This window comes from Leopardus geoffroyi, chromosome X, assembly GCF_018350155.1.
Source record: "Leopardus geoffroyi isolate Oge1 chromosome X, O.geoffroyi_Oge1_pat1.0, whole genome shotgun sequence".
Lineage (NCBI taxonomy): Eukaryota > Metazoa > Chordata > Mammalia > Carnivora > Felidae > Leopardus > Leopardus geoffroyi.
The window spans coordinates 126,459,204-126,480,376 of NC_059343.1; the positions used below are offsets into that span (position 1 = coordinate 126,459,204).

The 21,173-nt window shown below is 43.1% G+C and overlaps 1 protein-coding gene across 1 annotated transcript; it reads left to right on the forward strand.

The window, feature by feature from the left end:
• Positions 1 to 6,639: 6,639 nt before the first annotated feature.
• LOC123595429 (synaptonemal complex protein 3-like) lies at positions 6,640 to 18,337 on the forward strand. Its single transcript, XM_045473217.1, has 9 exons — positions 6,640 to 6,718; positions 9,106 to 9,274; positions 9,760 to 9,829; positions 9,983 to 10,017; positions 11,676 to 11,793; positions 12,928 to 13,027; positions 15,010 to 15,108; positions 16,962 to 17,066; positions 17,200 to 18,337. The coding sequence occupies exons 2-9, from the start codon at positions 9,145 to 9,147 to the stop codon at positions 17,251 to 17,253; spliced, it is 711 nt and encodes a 236-aa protein (XP_045329173.1). The 5' UTR covers positions 6,640 to 6,718; positions 9,106 to 9,144; the 3' UTR covers positions 17,254 to 18,337.
• Positions 18,338 to 21,173: the final 2,836 nt, after the last annotated feature.

The following is a 21,173-nucleotide window of genomic DNA, read 5'->3' on the forward strand; positions in this document are numbered from 1 at the left end:
GAAATCTGGACTCTAACACTCTCCTTTCTGTGATTTTGATATAGGTGATCCCACGCACCACACTTTGAGAAACTATGATGTAAATGGTAATCAAAACCATGGACCTATATGGAAACATTTAGGGAAAGGGTATAAATTGAGAAAAGAACCGAGTAAAATCAAGTCTTGAGAAACGCCATCATGTGAGGGCTCATTTGAAAAGAAGGAACTTGCAATGGTAATAAGAAGGTGCGAGAGGGGCACCTGGGTGGCTCAGTCAGTTAAGTGTTGGACTCTTGATTTTGGCTCAGATGATGATCTCACAGTTCGTGAGTTTGAGCACAGCATCGGGCTCATGCTGACAGTGCAGAGCCTGCTTGGGTTTCCCTCCTTCAATCTCTCTCTCGCTCTCTCTGTCTCTCTGCCCCTCCCCTGCTCGTGCTCTGTCTCTCAAAATAAACAAACAAACTTTTATAAAAAGAATAAAAATGCCCTGTGACATTTGACACACACTAAATAATTCATATACTTGAAATATATTATATTTCCCATCCCAAATTTTTTAATGTTATATTTAATCTTGATGATCAAAACATTCATTTTTTAGGCTCTGAAATATATAGCAGGCACTAGTTTGCAGTCAATGTTTTTTTTTTTTTTTTTTTTTAACGTTTATTTATTTTTGAGACAAAAAGAGAGAGCATGAACGGGGGAGGGGCAGAGAGAGAGGGAGGCACAGAACGCGAAGCAGGCTCCAGGCTCTGAGCCATCAGCCCAGAGCCCGACGCGGGGCTTGAACTCACAGACCGCGAGATGGTGACCTGAGCTGAAGTCGGACGCTTAACCCACTGAGCCACCCAGGCAGTCAATGTTTGATGTTCAGGAAATTGTATACCAGTGGCTAAAAATGTGGCCATAATAATGACAATATAAAAATTATTATAATATAATCACAATTGTGGTATAAGTAATTATAAACATTAATATTATTGTGCTGTTATCAATATTTGAGTGCTTGCTTTATATTATTGAGTGCCCATAAGATTTTTTATGCATTATTTCACTTAATTTCATCCAAGATACTATGAGAACAATACTGCTGTTATGCCTTTAAGATAGTAAGAAAGTCACTGAGGCTTAGGGAGGTCAAGAAATTAGCTCAAAGTCTCACAGTCTGTAAGTGGGAAGGCTTCGTTTAATTTCATGCTGGACTTTGTCTCACAGTCTGTAAGTGGGAAGGCCTCGTTTAATTTCATGCTGGACTTTCAGTTCATGCTTCTAGGATTTTTGTGAGTTTCCCTTTAAGAAAACCCAATGCAGTCAAGTTTTACATTAATTTTAGAAAGGCATAGATTGCGGGGGCTTCCAGCTCCCCACCTAAGTCCTGGCTCTCCTCGTCTTCCTGGGCCCCTGTGTAGGCATCATTTCCCAGCTTTCCTTGCTGTTAGATGTGACCGTGTGACTGAGATGTAGGCAATGAGGTGTCAGTGGAAATGGTGTGTGCCACTGCCAGGCCTAACTCAAAAAAAAAAAAAAAAAATCCCCGTACCTGGCACACCTCCGTGCCCTTTTCCCCTTCTAGCAAACTGCAAAGGAGGCCACGTCCAGGGCACCCGTGGAAGTCACATGTTGGATGTGGCAGACTTTCTGACAGCCTGGGTCCCTGTAGAAGTGTATGGATAATGCCCACCATGAGGACATACTGACTTTCCCGGTAACGTTAAAGGAGAAATAAACGAACTAGTTTGGAGTTATACATGTTTGGGTTTAAATGTCACAGTAATAGTGTACCACACCTGATGCAAGTTGGGTAAAAATAAATTTCAGGTATGCACTGTTCTATCATTATGAATTGCAATTGACTGCATTTCAAATAGTGGCTTAGACACATAGGAGGTTCACTTATTCCGGTTAACATGCAGTAGGAATACACTGTTCAGGGCTGGTGCTACACAAGGAGCCAGGATCTTCTCTTTTCTTGCCCCTCTGTCCTTAAATGTGGCTTTTGTCTCCAAGGTCACAAGCATTGTATCTATATCGCTGGCAGGACAAAGGGTAAAGATCAAAGGGGGAAGCCAGCTGCATCTTTCCAGTTCATGAAGCTTTCCTAGGAATGCCACCAGTGTCATCTGGGACACGTATCATGGCCAGCCCAGGGGCTGGACTGGGCCACGTGCTCACCTCTACACATAACGGGGTCAAGGTTCTGTTAGCAAGGATGAAAGGATGAAGGGTAGAATGCTTAGGTAGATGCACGGCCTGCCATAGCACTTATGTTACATTGTATTTATTAATTATCCAAATCCCTTGTGGTAGCTTCTTACAAATCCAGATTCCTGTCCTCGTGCTAGCCATAAAGAATCAGAATGTCCCTGAAAAATTTGGATGCACACTACTTTCAGGTTGCCGAACTGCTGATCTTTGCTCTATCGAGGATAGCCCCTTTGTCTTTTCACCTGGTCTGGTGTCCATGAACTCTTCAATGGGTTTATCATTTCATGACGTTTAGGTGCATTCCAAAATGTTAAAGATAGTACCTTCCTCAAGTAACTTGTTTTGAAATTTACATTGAAACGGACAACTTTTTAAAGGACTCCCACATCTGCGGTCACACTCTTCAAAGACACAAACACTGCTAGAGATCATGATTTACAGCTGAAGATGAGGTTTATTTCCAGAGCAGCAAAGTAACCCAAAACTGTCACAGGTGCGGGCCAGGGGAGAGCAGTGGGGCAAAATACCAAAGGTCTGGTCCTAGCTCTACTGTGAAGCTCTACAAACTTGGGTAAACATTTGTGCTCTTTGATCCTCATCCTCTTAAATTATAAACTGGCCTTACACTAATTCATCTTCCAGAGGGTTACTAAGATGATTAAATGAGCTATGGGTATGTATACTTTCGAAGGGCAGTAAAGCTTGCAGAAATGTTGTTTTTATTTGCGGGCAAACAGTAACCAATTTGAATTGTAAGTTTCAAATCTGCTCCATCGAATCATACAGGTTTCCAGCATGATCAAGGTGAGGCACAATAGTACAGTCTCATTAGCACACAGATGATTGGATTACGGTGTAGTGAGAGGAGAGAGGCAGCACAAATCACAGTATCAGGCAAAGGAAGGAGTGCCAACCAAGACTTGACAGAGAAGTTGACTGAGCTTGTTCAAAGGCCCAGTGGTGAAACAGCAATGGTGTGCTTGAGGAAACTGCAAGAAGCTCAGGATGGAGCGGATAAAAGGGAAGTTAAACGAGTCCAGATGCTAAGGGTTCTCATACATAGGGTAGACCCTCTTGTGGAGGCTCTGAGGAATTCACCGAAGGATCTTAGGCATCCTAGTATCAGCTAATATTTGAGGATTCAGAGTTAGACAGTTCTGGCTTAGAGTCTTCATTCTACTCCAAGCTGTGGTTTTTGGCACAGGATAAATGAAATGACTGGTGGACCAGGATAGGGAGGCGGAATCAGGGACAGAGTGAAACTTGACATATGATAGACATGGCATAGCTGATAGTGGGGAAGTGTGTGCCATTCAATAAATGAGGGTGGTACAATTATTTTTTCATGGGAGGAAAAAAGCAATTAGATCACTACCTGAGAGCAAGCACAAAGATCAATTCAACATGATCAAAGACTAAAAAAATGCAAGATCACACCTTAAAACATCTATAAGAAAACATAGGAGAAAACTTTTATGACCTTAGGGTTCAGACAATTTTATCTGCAAAGGCCCAGGAGGCAAGGAAACAAATAGATGAATTGGACAACATCAAAATTTAAAACATTTGGGCATCAAAGGACATTCTCAACAAAGTGTTCAGGCAATCCATGGAATTGATAACAATGATTGCAAACAATCTCTCTGATAAGAGATTAAAATGCTGAACATATAAAGAGGTCCCACAAATCAACCACAACCACCACTGCAACTACAGCAAAGGTCATCTGATTAAAAAATTGTCAAAGGACTGGCATGGACATTTCTCCAAAGAAAGTACACAAATGGCGATAAGCGCATGAAAAGAGGCTCAACATAACTAATAATTACTGAAATGCAAATCAAAACCACAAGGAGACAGCACTTCACACTCATTTGGATGCCCGTTATCAAGCAAACAAAATACAAAAACAAAACAAAGACCAAAAAACCCAGAATAACAAGTGTTGGCATGGATGTGGAGAAACAGGAACAATTCCCCATTGTTGGTAGGATTGGAAACTGGTACAGTCACTATGGAAAACAGTATGGAAGAACCTCAAAAACTAAGCAATAGAGCTACCATACTAATCCATCAATTCCATGGCTAGGTATATACCCAAAAGACGTGAAAGAAGAGAATCAAACAGATACAGAGTGTCAGAAAGATATTTGTGTACCTGTGCTCATACAGCACTCTCACAATAGATAAACGTGGAAACAAAGTGTCCATCCACAGATGACTGGAACCCCCCCCCCCAAAAAAAAAGTGGACTACATGGGGAAATCATCTCAGAGGTCAGCCCAGCCGCCGCCACCGCATGCTGCCCTTGGGGGCCTCGACCTGTCCTGTCCTGTCCTGTCGTGTCCTGTCCTGTCCTGTCCTGCCGGAGCCCCGGGGGATGCCTCGGACACGTCACCTCAGAAGTCAGCCCAGCCGCCGCCACCCCACATTGCCCTCGGGGGCCTCGTCCTCATCCTGTCCTGTCACAGTCCTCAAGGACTCCATGGGATCACCTCAGAGGTCAGCCAAGCAACTGCCGCCCCACACCCTGGTCCCCTCATGGCTGAGTAGACGCCCCCGCCCACCTCCCATGGCCAGACAGAGTCACCAGACCCGCCTCCCCGCCCGCCTGGCCTCCCTAAGGGTCCCTATGCCCCACCCTCATCTTCTGTCTCTCTGTCCCTCCCTCCATCCCTCTACCTGCACGGCGACCTCCACACCGAGTCCTCTGCGAAGGTCCTCTGAGAGCCTCGGGAGGGCAACGAACTGCCCAGCGGTGCCTGGGCAGGAGCGTCGCTGATTGGTTGGCTAGGTGCACGTGACGGGGGCGGGACCTTCGCCGAGACACGCCCCCTGGGGGGACTGCCCAGGACCTTGGCGTCCGTGCCAAGGGTGGAGGCCAGGGCTCGGGGTTTCCCGTTCTACCGCCGAGGACGTTTCGCAGGCCATCTTCCTGGGAAATCACAAAAGGACACCGGAGTGGGCGACAGGTGCACCTTTCCGATGTGGGGGAATTTAACAATTCCTACTCCGTCTCCTCCCGGGGCCCTTTCCACCCACTACTTCCGCTTGCAGAGGAATGGCCATCCTCCTGAGTGTTCTGTGTAAACCACCCCCCTCCCTTTTCTACCGCTTTTGGTTTTGTTTGGTTTTGTGGAAGACCCGTGTGTGTATCCTTGAATATCCTTGCTTCCTGGTGCGTTGCCTGGGTATTACAATACACTGTATTGCGTTGTGCGTAGTATTCCGCCACATTCTTTCTCACCCAACATTGTGTCCTAACAGTGACTATACTATTCCGTGGAGCCACAGTGCTTTCATTTTCCCTGTGGTAGCACACAGCGTTGCGGAACCACTCACTCTTCGGTTCGTTCATCCATTTTCCTGTCCGTGGACACGTGGATACTTTCCACTTTAGAGCCCTAAAAAGCAGTGATACTAGAAATATTCCAATGCCTGGCATCCGGGCAATATGCTTTGCAGCGTCGGAAGGAGCCAAAGAGGTTTAAGCAGTTAGTGACCTATTCCTAGGTCATAGGCTAGCTGAGTATTCAGTAGAGCAAAATTATTTCCAACGTATGTGACTCCACCAGCAGGTTGGGTTCTGATTGTTCCATATACGCACCAATACTGGGCATAATCAGATTACAATTGGCTGGGGAAGGGTGGTGGTGGGGGGAGGATGGGGATGGTGTCCGTGCTGGTGGCAGTGGTGGTGGTGGTGGCGGTGGCGGTGGTAATCCTCTTCAGCATTTCTCCCACACTAAGGAGAATGAGCTCTTTTTTATGCTCATTGGCCAATGCAATTTCCTTTCCCACCACATTTATCTATGTGGGTGTTATGACCTTTCTTCCACTGGGTAGGATGACTTGCTTACAGTTTTGTAGAGCTAGATATCAGTCTTTACAGCAGCGTTTCCCTCTGCCTTTTTATCGCAATAAAATAGAAACAATGCAAATTGTACCTGTTCAGCCATTTGTAGGTGTACAGCTCAGTGGCATTAAGTACATTCCCATTGTACAACCATCACTGCCATCTATCTCTCAACCTTTTTCATCTTGGCGGACTGAAACTCTGAACCCATGAAACACCTATTGCCCATTCCCTCCTCCTCCCACCCCCTGGCAACCACCACTTTACTCCCTTTCTCTATGAATTTGGGTACCTCATACGTACACCATTTGTCCTTCTGTGACTAGCATATTTCACTGAGCATAATGTCTTAATTCCCCCACATCGGGAAGGTGGAGGCTTGTGCACCTGTCGCCCGCTCCGGTGTCCTTTTGTGGTTTCCCAGGAAGATGGCCTGCGAAACGTCCTCGGCGGTAGAACGGGAAACCCCGAGCCCTGGCCTCCACCCTTGGCGCCGACGCCAAGGTCCTGGGCAGTCCCTTCAGGGGGCGTGTCTCGGCGAAGGTCCCGCCCCCATCACGTGCACCTAGCCAACCAATCAGCGACGCTCCTGCCCAGGCCCTCAGAGCTGGCTAGCTCGTCGCCATCGCGAGGCCCTCAGAGGAGCTTCGCAGAGGACTCCGTGTGGAGGTCGCTGTGCCTGTGGAGGGGTGGAGGGAGGGACAGAAAGACAGAGGATGAGGGTGGGGCATAGGGAAGACCCTCAGGGAGGCCAGGCGGGTGGGGAGGCGGGCCTGGTAGCCCCGTCTTGCCATGGGAGGTGGCGGGGGGGTGCCTTCTCAGCCATGAGGGGACCAGGGTGTGGGGCGGCAGCGGCTTGGCTGACCTCTGTGGTGATGTCCCCATGGCGTCCACTGGAGCTGTGACAGGACAGGACAGGACAGGACAGTAGAAGACAGGACGAGGCCCCCAAGGGTCCTGCGGGGTGGCATCAGCTGGGCTGACCTCTGGGGTGATGTCCCTACAGAGACCTCTGGGCTGTGACAGGCCACGACAGGACAGGAGAGGTCGAGGCCACCGAGGGCAATGTGGGATGGTGGCGGCTGGACTGACCTCTGAGGTGATGTCTCCGTGGACTCCTCTGTGGCTCTGACAGGACAGGAGAGGACAGGACAGGAGAGGACAGGGTAGGATGAGACCCCAAGGACAGTGGGGTGGTGGTAGCTGGGCTGACCTCTGAGGTGGTGTCCCCACGGAGTCCTCTGGGGCTCCACAGGACATGATAGGACAGGAGGGGAAGGCATGAGAACGAGGCCCCTGAGGTCAGTGTGGGGTGGCAGGGGCTGGGCTGACCTCTCAGGTGATGTCCCCACGGAGTCCTCTGGCATTCCAACAAGACAGGACAGGACAAGATGAGTACAAGGCCCCAGAGGGCACTGTGGGATGGCTGTGTCTGGGCTGACCTCTGAGTTGGTTTCCCCACGGAGTCCTCCAGTCTCTGACAGGACATGACAGGACAGGAAGAGGACGAGGCCCCTGAGGGCAGGGTGGGGTGGTGGTGGCTGGGCTGACCTCTGAGGTGATGTCTCCAGGGAGTCCTCTGGTCTCTGACAGGACATGACAGGATAGGGGGAGGATGAGGCCCCCGAGGGCAGTGTGGCATGGTGGTGGTGCCTGGGCTGACCTCTGAGTTGGTGTCCCCACGGAGCCCTCGGGGCTCTAAGAGAACAGCACAGGGCAGGACGAGACCCTGAGGGCAGTGGGGTGGCGGTGGCTGGGCTGACCTCTGAGGTGATGTCCACGGAGTCCTCCAGGGGGCCAAGAGAACAGGGCAGGGCAGGACGAGACCCCAAAGGCATGTGGCATGGTGGTGCCTGGGCTGAATTCTGAGGGGTGTCCCCATGGAGTCCTCTGGGGCTCCAAGAGAACAGGACAGGACAGGTTGAGAACCCGAGGGCAGTGGGGTGGCGGTGGCTGGGCCGACCTCTGAGGTGATGTCCCCATGGAGTCCTTCAGGGCTCCGATAGGACAGAACAGGACAGGTCAAGGTCCCTGAGAGCAGTGTATAGAGGTGGCAGCTCTATGGACCTCTGCATGATATCCCCACAGATATCCCACCGGGACTCCCACTGGACAGGACAGGACAGGACAGGACATGGCCCGCGAGAGCAGTGAGTGGAGGCGGCAGCTGAGCTGACCTCTGCGGTGATGTTCCCATGGAGTCCTTTGGGTCTCCGATAGGACAGGACAGGACAAGACAAGGCCCCCGAGGGCAGTGTATGGTGGCAGCAGCTGTACTGACCTCCATGTTGATGTCCCCACGGAGTCCTACGGGAATCCGACAGGACAATACAGGACGAGAACAGGTTAGGATAGGACGAGGACAAGGCCCCCAAGGACAGTGGGGGGTGGCGGCAGCTGAGCTGACCTCTGAAGTGATGTCCCCACGGATTCCTCCGAGGCTCCAACAGGACACAACAGGACAGGACAAGGACAGGACAGGATGAGGCTCTCGAGGGCAGGGCTGGCAGGGTCTGCAGGATGGGAAGCGAGCCCGACGTTCCCCTCTTCAGGACAGGGCCACACCTGGTGAGGAGGCAGCATCTGCGTCTGTCCCTCCTGCCCAGCCGGTCGCCCTGCAGGACTGCTTGGTTGTCCTGGGGTCCAGATGGCATGTCAAGGAGACCCCTGACCTGACTGTCCCCGGACAGGTGCAGAACGGTTTCTTCCTCATCCATTTGGAGGGGACACTTCTTTTGGTCACGGCCAAGTTTAGGCCTCCAGACCAGCACGTTGTCCCTTGGGGACCGAGAGCAGGGGACAGCCGCTGTGCCAACATAGGGGCAAGAATCTGGCAGAGGGTCCTGACACTCAGGTGTCCTGGGGCAGGTCGCAGCCAGCGAGAGGGGGTCACAGCCACGGGGGGCAGGGCTCTGCTGTCACCATTGTCTTTGTCCCCTCCTGGCCCAACGAGAGACAACGAGGGCGCGCATGCTCTGATCTGCGCAGAGGACCCTTGCCTGGCATCGCTCATTGACCATGTCCCCATTTCTTTCACGCGTGTTTGCACTCACAAGGTGCAGGAGAGCTGTCTGTACCTGGGAAGACACCTTGGGATGGCGCCACCTCGGAGGAAGCGCCTGAGGAGAGCTGCGAAGGCCCCAGTGGAGGCTCCGGGTGTGGCAGCCAATGACTTTTGGGGACAAGAGAGAAGAGACCTGAGTGGGCCGGAGGCTGTTCCTGAAGGTACACTCTATCTGACACCTTTGCAGATGCAGCGCCTGTAGATACCACCCGCGGGGCAGGTCGCTGCTTCTGAGTCCTTGGCATTGTAAGCAGTAAAACACGTGTGTGTGTGTAAAGCGGTTTCGTGTACCGGACGTTGCCCACTCGATCCTCCCATCCCAGACCAGGATTACAGAAGCTTAGATAGCAGCACTTCTGCTCACTCGCAGTTGCTCTTTCCAGAATGTCTCACACGTGCCGGGTGGTGTAGTCTGACCTTAACCCTGAAAGGTTTGCAACACCGTCTCCAGAGCATGGTCCTCGTCCCCCATCCAGTTTCATCTGACCTTGTGCATACGTGGTTCCTTCCTTTCATATGTCTGCCGTAAAGACTTTTGCTTGCAAGAGGCCTAAAAAACTCCACACGGCGAGGCTACCGCCCCCTGAAAACTGATCAGAATACCATACTTCCTTTTAAAATGCTTTCCACTTTTATTTCAATGCAGGAAACAATCCAGTACCGGATAAGCCCGGGGAGAGCAGTCCTTCTGCAGGAACATTTGAGGACGATGTGGGGTAATGTCTTCATAGTGTTATCACCTGCCAGCTCTAGGCAACATGGCTCATACAATTATTCTCCATAAAATCCTAGAATGACACATTTCCTCCAAAGCAAATATGATCTTTGTTTATCCTTACTCAATAATGTTCCATGTAACTTCTTCACAGGAATGAAGTACAGAAGATGCTGGAAAGGCTTGGAGGTATGCTTAAGTGATATTTGCAGTCAAAACAATTGTTTAATCCATACAACTTTTATAAATGGGAATGTTAGTGAGTGGATTCCAAGACTGGTTTTAATGCCTTGTTCTAGTATAGAGCACTTTATACCAGTATTTATAGTGTGATTCAACTTTGTAAGTTTCTTTACTGACCTTTTGAACTGTTGATGTGGAAAACTGAAAACGGTACTAACAGTCGTGAGGTAAGAATGATGCCATTATTTTATGCACGTGTACACTTAATGTACTGTGTAAGACTGTGTGAAGAAAGTTTATACTGCCTTTTCTGTGCACAGCTTAGGTGATGTATCAACGTGTATTGCCAATTTTAAATTTTCTTAATTTCGCTACCTTTCATAACTTTCCAGTGTGCTTCTCTTTGGAGTAGCAGCACAAATCGAATCCTCTAATATAACTCTTTATTTTTATTTTTCATTAACAAACTGTGTAGTTGCAAAGTAAATAACTCTGCTAGCTAGTGAGAAGTGTCTAATCATATCCAAACTCCTAAATTTTATGTTGTTCTGTCAGATGTCACTTACACCATCTGCACTATAGGACAGTACACTTAGCAGAGTCTGAGTCAATATATGGCTCTCCATAGAGATCATCCTTACAAGCAAGTATCTTTTGAAGGCTTTGCTCTATTTGGTGGCGACAAAGTGCTTGCTTTGTGAGCTGTCTAATAAACTTCTTATTATAGATGGATTCTGGGTGTATAAAATATTTTTATTGTAGTGCAGATCCTTCATGACTACTGAAAAATAACTACGGACTGTAGATCCATAAAGTCAAATCATATGCTCTGCAAAGCGTTATTTGAAGTATTCAGATTCTGTGAAATGCAGCACTTATGGATGAAAGTGTTATATAAAAAGCTCCATGAAAATATTTTTTTTAAATGTTTTTGAATTCATTTATTTAAACTAGAATTTTACACCCACGACCTTTGTCTCTGTTAGTAAAATGCAGTTAAAAGCATCACTCACTAGATTGCTTGAAAAATAATTTTTTAATATGCGATATAATTATTTTTATCCTTTTTGAGGGTCATTTTTAAGAAAATACTTTCGTGCTTTTTATAAAATGCATTCTAATGGTAACCCATCTAAATGTATCCCTTGAGTTGGAGGACATTTACCCATGTAAACGTGTCCCTTGAGTTGGAGGATATTTTATAAGTTTAGAAAAATGTGCCTGTTAGCAAATTTTCAGAAGGAAATTAAAGTCTGTCTTTGAGATTCTTTATACACATTCTGATAATGAAAAATATATTGATTATTAAGCCTTTTTCATTATCTCTAAACTAAAAGGTGACCTGCAGTTAGAAAAATTAGAATTGGGATACTAGCACTGGAAAGATTTTACAGAAAATAGTGAGCAAATCTTGCTTTTTGAAATGATGCCTGAATTATAAATTTTATTTTACTTACTTTGCCTTTTGAAGTGTAATTGACATACGACATTATATTAGTTCCAGGTATACAACATAGTGATTGGACATTTATGATGTCTGTATTATAAATTGTAAATGTACTTTGCACATCGCCAAGGCAACATTTACCCGTACTGATTTGAATATATGAAAACGAAATAACTTTCAACATTTAAATTTCAGTGAATATCTATTTTCCATACAGTTGACATTAAACAGGCTCTTCTCACAAAGAGAAAAATATTCGAAATGGGTACAAAAGCTTCTATCAAAACCACTAACGAAACAATTGAGCATGTTTGGAAACTACAACAAGAACAAAGGTGAAGTTGTTGGAGTGTTTTTGTTTTTGTTTTTGTTTTTGAGTCACGATGACATTTGTATCATTTCTTTGTATTCATTGGCGCAAATAACCTAAGACAAATTCTATTATATTGAATTTTCCAGCGAAAAACACATTTTGCTTGTTTTTTTTCTAAGCAGATAAATTCCTTAGTTCTGTAACCTCACTCCTTAACAGATTCTGAGATGTATTTCCTAGAAGCCAATAGAGATGACCTTTCTTCCCTTTCAAATAACAATTGAGTTTTCTTCCTATAACATTAATTTATATTCATTCTAGACCTACACTAGCTGAACTTCAGGTAAATGTCTTAAACCATTATTCTTGTGATAGTTAACTGTATTCAGTTATGTAGAAAAGGTTAATCTTATATTGTAAATAATTTGCATATTTTAGGTAAATTGTGTTCACCGTTCTTTTTTTTTTTAAATTTTTTTTTTTCAACGTTTATTTTTGGGACAGAGAGAGACAGAGCATGAACGGGGGAGGGGCAGAGAGAGAGGGAGACATAGAATCGGAAACAGGCTCCAGGCTCCCAGAGCCCGACGCGGGGCTCGAACTCACAGACCGCGAGATCGTGACCTGGCTGAAGTCGACGCTTAACTGACTGCGCCACCCAGGTGCCCCTGTGTTCACCGTTCTTAAAAAAAACAAAAACAAAACAAAACATTGTTCGGGGGATATATTTAAGTGAAATATTCCTGTTTGGAAATCTTCTATGATAAATGGATATAATATCCTCATTGAATGAATCTACTTATCATATCAGAACATATATGCTATTCAGTAAGAAGAAATGAAAAGTAAACTGCTTTTAGATAAAATGAATTTTTCTGGAAAACTGATAGTACAGTAAATCCTCATTAGCTTTTAAGAGGTAAGGCATGTGAGATAGCTTTTATGTTGGTCAGTTAGGAACAATACTTTTGGAATAAGAGTAAATTGTTCATGTCACCTTTCTGCTTCCCATGAGACTGCTATTTCAACTGCTGTTATGCTATTACTGCCTTCCCCTTTTGTAGTGTAAATTGTGTCAAATCAATTTTGTTTTGAATACGGTTAATTCTTTCATGTCTTTATGAATTATGACAGTGCTCATTATTATGTTTTACAGGCAGAATCTTCGTCTCAAATATTCTCAGCAGTTTCTGACTTTGTTTTGGGAGTGGAATGTAGACATGCAGAAAGCCCAGAAACAACAAGAAAAACTAGCCGTTGGTATCAGCTTTGGCTTTAAAATTGATTTATTTATTGTATCAAAGTCTCAAGTAGCAATAGGTCATGCAAAAACACAGGAGAGAATGTAGGGACCATGAGCCCAGATGGGTAAAGGTGGGTAGAAGATGTAGCGGTGGGAGACTGAATGTCCTCTCTGAATTGCTTCTGTCTATTTAGGGATACAGGAAGGTCACCAGTTAAGAGTTAGAGTGGTGGAGGAGGTGTTGCCTCTCGGGAGCAGAGAAGTCCTGGAATTGTTTCCTGAGAGCAGGCCAGTGAATGGACTAGGGAAATGCCATTGCCAAGCAGCATTGTGGGTCTAACTTAGGTTGGTGTCATAGTGACCATGAATTTAAAGTGAGACCACAGGGGCGCCTGGGTGGCGCAGTCGGTTAAGCGTCCGACTTCAGACAGGTCACGATCTCGCCGCGGTCCGTGAGTTCGAGCCCCGCGTCGGGCTCTGGGCTGATGGCTCAGAGCCTGGAGCCTGTTTCCGATTCTGTGTCTCCCTCTCTCTCTGCCCCTCCCCCGTTCATGCTCTGTCTCTCTCTGTCCCAAAAATAAATAAATAAACGTTGGGGAAAAAAAATTAAAAAAAAAAAATAAAATAAAGTGAGACCACATTGCATGGTTGTGGCAGAGCAGCTGGAGAGTTGGATTTTCCAGGGTTGGGGTTTAGCCACGCAAATTGGCGGAGTGAAAAGGGGGTAAGGTACATGTGCGAGGGCATAGGTATAATGATTGACCATGGCATTTAGGCCAGGAAGGAGGAAAAGGAAGAATATGAGGGTGGGGATCAGGGGCAATGAAAAGTCATAGGATCCATGGGATGTTAATCCTGAAAGAGTGTTGGACTATAGTAAGAAAGGGAGAGAACTACAAACAGGGAGGTAGAGGTTGAATATCGGGGGAAAAAATGGAGAACCAGTATAGTACAGTGGTCCAGAGCCTGGACTCTGGAACCAGTTTTTGGGATCCAATCCTGGTTGACCGGTACTAGCTGTGAAATCAGCGGCAAATTGTTTATCCCTGTGCCTCACCCAGGTTCCTCACCTATTATGGAAGGAGACATAACAAAAGCACCTGCCTCGTAGAGTTGTTTTGAGGATTAAATGAGATCATATATAATGTTTATTTAAAATGGTTCAGAACAGGGGCGCCTGGGTGGCGCAGTCGGTTAAGCGTCCGACTTCAGCCAGGTCACGATCTCGCGTTCCGTGAGTTCGAGCCCCGCGTCAGGCTATGGGCTGATGGCTCAGAGCCTGGAGCCTGTTTCCGATTCTGTGTCTCCCTCTCTCTCTGCCCCTCCCCCGTTCATGTTCTGTCTGTCTCTCTCTCTGTCCCAAAAATAAATAAAACGTTGAAAAAAAAAATGGTTCAGAACAGCACCTGGCACACACCTCCTATATAAGTTTTTGCTCTTATTAATATAATGTAGATGTTGCAGTTATTGGGAATGACAGAATCCAGGGTGTGACTATGTAAGTGAGTGACTGAAGTAGGGAAGAGGACAAAATTGTTGTTGGAGATCAGGTCAAGGAGCGGAAAGGCTGGGATCATCTGTGTGCATACTGAAATGACCAAGAATTAATACATGTTTTGAACGTTGTTAAGAAAAGAATATCCCCTCTGTAACTACTGTTAGGAAGGATCAGTGTATAGATTTTTGACTACTTGTAGTAAACACATTCTTGGAAGGGTCATTTGTGGGTTTTGAAATCAAGAGTTAAAACCTGTTTTCCATATTGGCAAGAAAAAAAATTTCCTACTTAATGACTACTAGGTAGGATCATCGTATTGTTTTTGTGTATTAGTGGTGAACACAGTTATCTAAACTCGGTCATAAAGGTTGTTACAACAGGAAATGTTAACAAGTATTGATTTAAAGAATATTCCTTTTAAACATGATGTATAATTATGTTTCTCTAAATATTAAATGTCACCCACATTTTATCATCCTTTTCTTTTATATTTGTAGAGTATGTTTCGAGAGCAACGAAAGGTTCTTCACCAAGCTAGAGTTGTTCAGAATCAGAGACTGCAAAAAATTAAAAATTTATATGTGCAATTCTTAGAGGTATTTGGCAACATAATACATTCTTATAAAACATAACATGTGTACAAAAGTAGGAGATAGTTTGTTTCTTTCTGAATCTATGTGGGGGAAAAAACCCAGTTAGGTTGTACATCTGAACCGTTAACCATTTTCCATTTGGAGTTCATTGCTCTGTATTTAACATAATTGGTAAATGTGTTTTGATTTTGGGGATTAATTAATACTTTTGTGGGAGTCATTTAAAACAGGGAACTGTAAGCTGGGGATTTTACCTAGAAATACATGTATCGTGTAGAAAAGTGGTACTTTATCAACACTTTAATCATAATTTTTTGTGCAACAATCAGTTCGGAGGAGATCAGCAATAAATATATAGTGGAAACTAAGAAGTCTATAAATCACTTCTACGTGCCTTTTACTTGTATTGACAGTTTCTGTTAAATATGAGTAGGCAGTGGTAATTGATGAATACTGCTTTTATTTCCAAATGCGTTACATGAGTGTTTTGTGGCATAGTTGCTTTTGGAATATTAATGACTAATAATGACTTTATATGCAAACTTAAAATCATAAGAGAAGGTCTAAATACAATATAACAGAATGAAAAAGCCAGAGGAGGACCAAACGTTTGTGAGTTGAGAATGATCTGCTGTGATATTTGCACATTGACCAACTGTCCTCAGTGACACAGACCTCTTCTTCATGCAGATATATACTTATTTAGGAGGCAGTAGAATCCTGCACATTCCTCTTCTTTTTTCTTGGTGTGTGTTGGGCGGAGGGGAGGTGTCCTTTACCTCTGCAACGGTACCTTAGTATCTTTCTTCGAATTCCAACTGCTGCTCCCTAGTTCAGGATCTCATCATTCCTTGCTTATGCTACTAAACCCTCATCTGAGTTCTCTTCTCCAGTCCATCCCTCACCATTCTGCAATATGATCTGCCAAAGCATAGACCTTCCCTCCTGAGAACCTGTCGCTAGCTTCCCATTTTAGGCCCTCAGGTATTCAAAGTCTGTGCCCCGCTTCCCCCATAACAAGGCTCCCTTTGTAGTTTTATACTTAACGTTCGTTCTTTCCTCCCACCCCTCCAGATTGGTTGCTTTCTCTGAACTAACGCACCATTACTTCCTTGTTTCTAGAATACTTTCAATTGCCTCTTCCGTTTACCTACCGAAATCTTACTCTTTTGCCAACTAAATCAGAATCAATCTTATTTTCCACTACATAGTCACGGCAAGTTGTGTTACCTTAATTGTTATAAAGTTTTTGTGTTGTTTTTATTTACATGTTTTTTTGTTCTCACTGGAATAAGGAAGGAAGAGATCGTGTATTCATTTTTAAATTCCTCCACAGCACTTTTTATGTAGGCTGCAGTAGATCACTATTTGTTGGGTGAATAGTAAAGATTTAGAACATGTTTGTTTTTCATAACTTAAAGAGGTCGTGTCACAGATCATTTTATTCCCTCCAGTGGAATCATGCCACATTGATTATGAGTCATTATAAATGCACTGTTACATGGTGTCTAGAAAGTTTATTAGAGAGTTTTAAAATGATGGCATCTCATTCAGTGGGACTGTCAGTCTTTTTCTTTTTTTCCCTCCACCTTGACCTTAACTGTTTATTAACCCATTGTTTTGAGCCTACTACTGTTGTGCCTCTATACTAATAATATTTGACTCAAACACAACATTTAAAAAATTTCTTAGGTGGGTATTTTGGTCTCCATGTATTAGGTATAATATCTTACTTGGAATAAATAACGGGCATCCTTTGCATATTAAGAGATGTTAGTTTTGAAATTTGCTTTTACGTGTTTAGTGCGTGAGATGAAAAGTGGTGGTTTATAACTAAACTAGGCTTTTTGTTTTAGAGTATGCAGGACTTAGAGAAGGACCATGAACATCTTCTTACTGATGAACAAAGTGAAGTTAGAGAAGAAATGACCAAGTTGCAAAACAAAATTATGATGGAAGTTGTAAGTACTTAGTGCATATTTAATATTAAGAACTAACGAGGGATGTGAGCATTGGGGTATTTTGTTTGCTGAAGTGTATATAACAATGACCTAAATAGCATGTAAATGTTTAATATTTCCTTCCTTGAAACAGCAACGGCAAGAGCTGGCAATTGTTCAAAAGTCTCTTCAATCCCTGTTATTCTGATGACTTTGAAGACAGAACTTGAACCTAAGTGCTATGATAGAAGCATAACATTAGCTACACTGAACCACATTGCGGTAGTTTAAAAATTGTAGTTGAAATCAGTACATCTTGTTTACCATAGCTTGCTTGTTTAGTGCAAGAATCTTTTCCTGCTAAAACCCCAAGCCCCAAACAGTTATGTGGGTAGCAGCAATTCCACAATTATATGTATTAAGCTTTCAGCCCTTCGTTAGTAATGATGACTTTGTGTACTTAACACTGTTAATTAACTTTTAGCAACAGGATGATTTAATTTGAGGCTTGGCCTCCGTGGATCTGTATCAGTCCCAAAAGGTTCAGAGCACACGTACAGAAAGAAGGTTACTTTGCTTTTCCTAAAGGAAAAATAAAATTAAAGGGTATAAAATTTATCTTACCCGTGTGCCCGCTTGTATTTTACTCATTAGTTTACAGAGCCAATTCTAATAAAAAAAATATGATTTCAGAAAGTCTACTCTACTGCCTTATAAAAATTATTAAAAGCAAACCTAAGATTGTGGGGTTTTTTGGGAATAAATTAAACTGCCTAAAATCATTGGGGGCACAGAACTAGATACATAAGTGTCAGTGCTGAGACATGGGTTTGTGAAAATGTCGTTTCCACAAAGACACCAAAATGTCATTTAATTGGTGTTGGTTCACTATTAAATGACACTTGCCCTTAGCATTGATTGAAAGTATTTCATTAATGTGTACATATACCTAATGACTTATGGTTTAAGTATTTCACATCTCTCTTTAAAGATAAATTACCTACAGTGCCTTGTTTTCAAGTTTAATGTTCATTGAGTGTGTGGAACGTTGATTTTATATTTGAGAACTAACAACTTGAATAATTAATTCTTATACCTTTCTTTTTGTAATGGGCATTTTCTTTTTACATTTAATAACATAACACCATCTTCGTTTGGGCACGTTATTTAATAAACATGACATTGTTTCATAATATATTTGGAATAAGTCAGTTAAATGTGTTTTTTTCTCAGTTCCTGAAGTTGCTTTCATGAATCATTCAAAATAAAGCATTTCCATTCGGAGGAGAGGATTTATTTTCTCCTGTCTTTCTGCATTTTTTTAACGTTAATCCTGACCCCTGTATACCACCCTTCTGTTTGTTTTAAGGCTTTCCAAGTTTTAAAAAAATAAGCCCATATGGAATCTCTTTTTCTAACTGCAACAACGTATACAGGAATGAATGAGTCCTCCACCATTATCCAGTATTTGACATTATGGGGAGAATTTAATTGCTCAGCTTCACATGTTTGTAAAGAACTTTCCTGTTAAGCCAAAGCATGTGTTGGTATATGCGTCTGAAGTTCTGTTCCAAACTTCTAAGAAGGTCCTTATTTGGGAAGTTTTCCAGTAGCTACAGAGGCACAAGTAAGTACTCCAAAGGTCCTCGTGAAAGTTCTAATATTCATACTAAGCCATCTAATTTTATGTGAGAGTGCAGAGACGATAATCAGTACATAATGTACTTAGTGATCAAACAGTTGACATTTATTTCCATCCCCTGGCAACCTCAAATGAGTAAATACGTACTTGAAGCAACTTTGGCTGATATTCTAAGGGGAAGAAATATTTTGCCATTATAACTATTTATGTATTTATACATAATTTGCCATTATATATCATCTGTGTGCATATTACAATTATATATATGTTCTAAACAGTTTTAGGTTCACAGCAAAATGGAGCAGAAGGTACAGAGATTTCTCATATACTCCCTGCCCCCACACACCCACAGCGACAAACTTAATCATTGACACATCGATATTACCCATAGTCCATGGGTTACATTTAGGTTCACTCTTGTGTTACTTTTTTCTTTCTCTTGGTGAACAGTTTTCTTACGTGTCACCTGTGCTTTAGCCATTGTTTTATTTTTCATAAAAGGGAACACTTAATGTCCACTTTCTTGTGGCAGTGAAATTTTAACTCAGAATATCAGGAAAGTCACCCTAAAGCAAATGTAAAAATTCATTTTTTTCTCCCCAAAAACGGTAGGACAGGTTTCTTTTACTAAATACAAATTTCAGGAAATTGCAGCCAGTGTTTTTATTAAAAAAACAAAAAAAAAGTTTTATTATTTTTATTTGAGGATAGTTGACACGCAATGTTACATTAGTTTGGGGTGTAGAATATGGTGATTCAACATCTCTATATGTTATGCTATGCTCACCACAAGTGTAGCTACCACCTGTCACCATACAATGCTATTGTAGTATCATTGACTGTATTCCCTATGCTGTATCTTTTATCCCCTTCACTTATTCATTCCGTAAATGGAAGCCATATCTCCCACTCTCCCTCACCCATTTTGTCCACCCACCACCTCCCCCAAAAATGTCAGTTTATTCTCTGTATTTATAGGTCTGATTCTGCTTTTTGTTTGTTCATTTATTCATTTGTTTTGTATTTTAGATTCCAGATGTAAGTTAAATCCTAGGGAATTTGTCTTTCTCAATCGGACTTATTTCACTTAGCTTAATACCCTCTAGGTCCATTCACGTTATTGCAAGTGGCAAGATCTCATTCTTTTTTAAGGTTGCGTAATATTCCATTGCCTGTATATACCACATCTTCTTTATTCATTCATTCATTTACCGATGGACACGGGTTGCTTCCGTATCTTGGCCATTGTAAATAACGCTGCAATAAACGTAGGGGTGCATATATGTTTTCAAATTAGCATTTTCTTTTTCTTTGGGTAAATACCCAGTAGAATTCTAGTTGGCAGACGAATGCACATATTCTCTTTTCTTCCATAGTAACTAGAGACCTTCTTTGAAAAGTAGCTGATATCAAGAAGTCACTTCCTCTAATACTGTTTGGCTCAACAATTGCACTATTACAAGCATGCATTTATGCAGTATCATGATTTAACATTTCAATTTATAGCAATCAAAGTATGCATCACCCTTTGTAGCAATCAGAGTAAGTATGGCTAAAATTATTCATGTCCAGGATTTTTTTCTAATCCTTCAAAATGGGATATTTCCGAGACAGAGAGATTACTCTTTTGACTACAGTGGTTCACTTATCTTCAAGATTGAAATGTGTTTTGTTTTGGTGCGGGGGAGTGTTTCTGATTAATGTACAGATTGCTACCTGTGAACCTAAATGTTGACAATTAGGGTGGGGATGTCTTCTCTTCTCCTACAGCTTCTAATCAGTCACTCAGTTTGTGAACCTGATGAGGTGTTTGATGATAGGATGTCTTGAAGACATTAAAATGAAAGTGTCTTGAAATTTGCAGGCAGGAAGCACCAAACATGTCATGGAGGAAACGATGCAGTAACCATTAGAAGGATGGTTGCTGCATCGTTTGAGATTATATATATATATATATATATATATATATATATGTGTGTGTGTGTGTGTGTGTGTATATATACATATATATACACACACACACACACACATATATATATATATGTGTGTGTGTGTGTGTATATATATATATATATACACACACACACATATATATATATATATATATATATATATATTCTTATTTGTCTTTCCTGGAGCAGGAGCTGTTTGCCTACTTATCTCAAAAATCAAATGATACCCTAAAGTTTTTGGCTGAAAATATTATTTTAATTTTTTTTTTTTTTTTAATTTTTTTCAACGTTTATTTATTTTTTTGGGGACAGAGAGAGACAGAGCATGAACGGGGGAGGGGCAGAGAGAGGGAGACACAGAATCGGAAACAGGCTCCAGGCTCTGAGCCATCAGCCCAGAGCCTGATGCGGGGCTCGAACTCACGGACCGCAAGATCGTGACCTGGCTGAAGTCGGACGCTTAACCGACTGCGCCACCCAGGCGCCCCAATATTATTTTAATTTTTTTAAAATTTGAGAGAGAGAAAGAGAGGG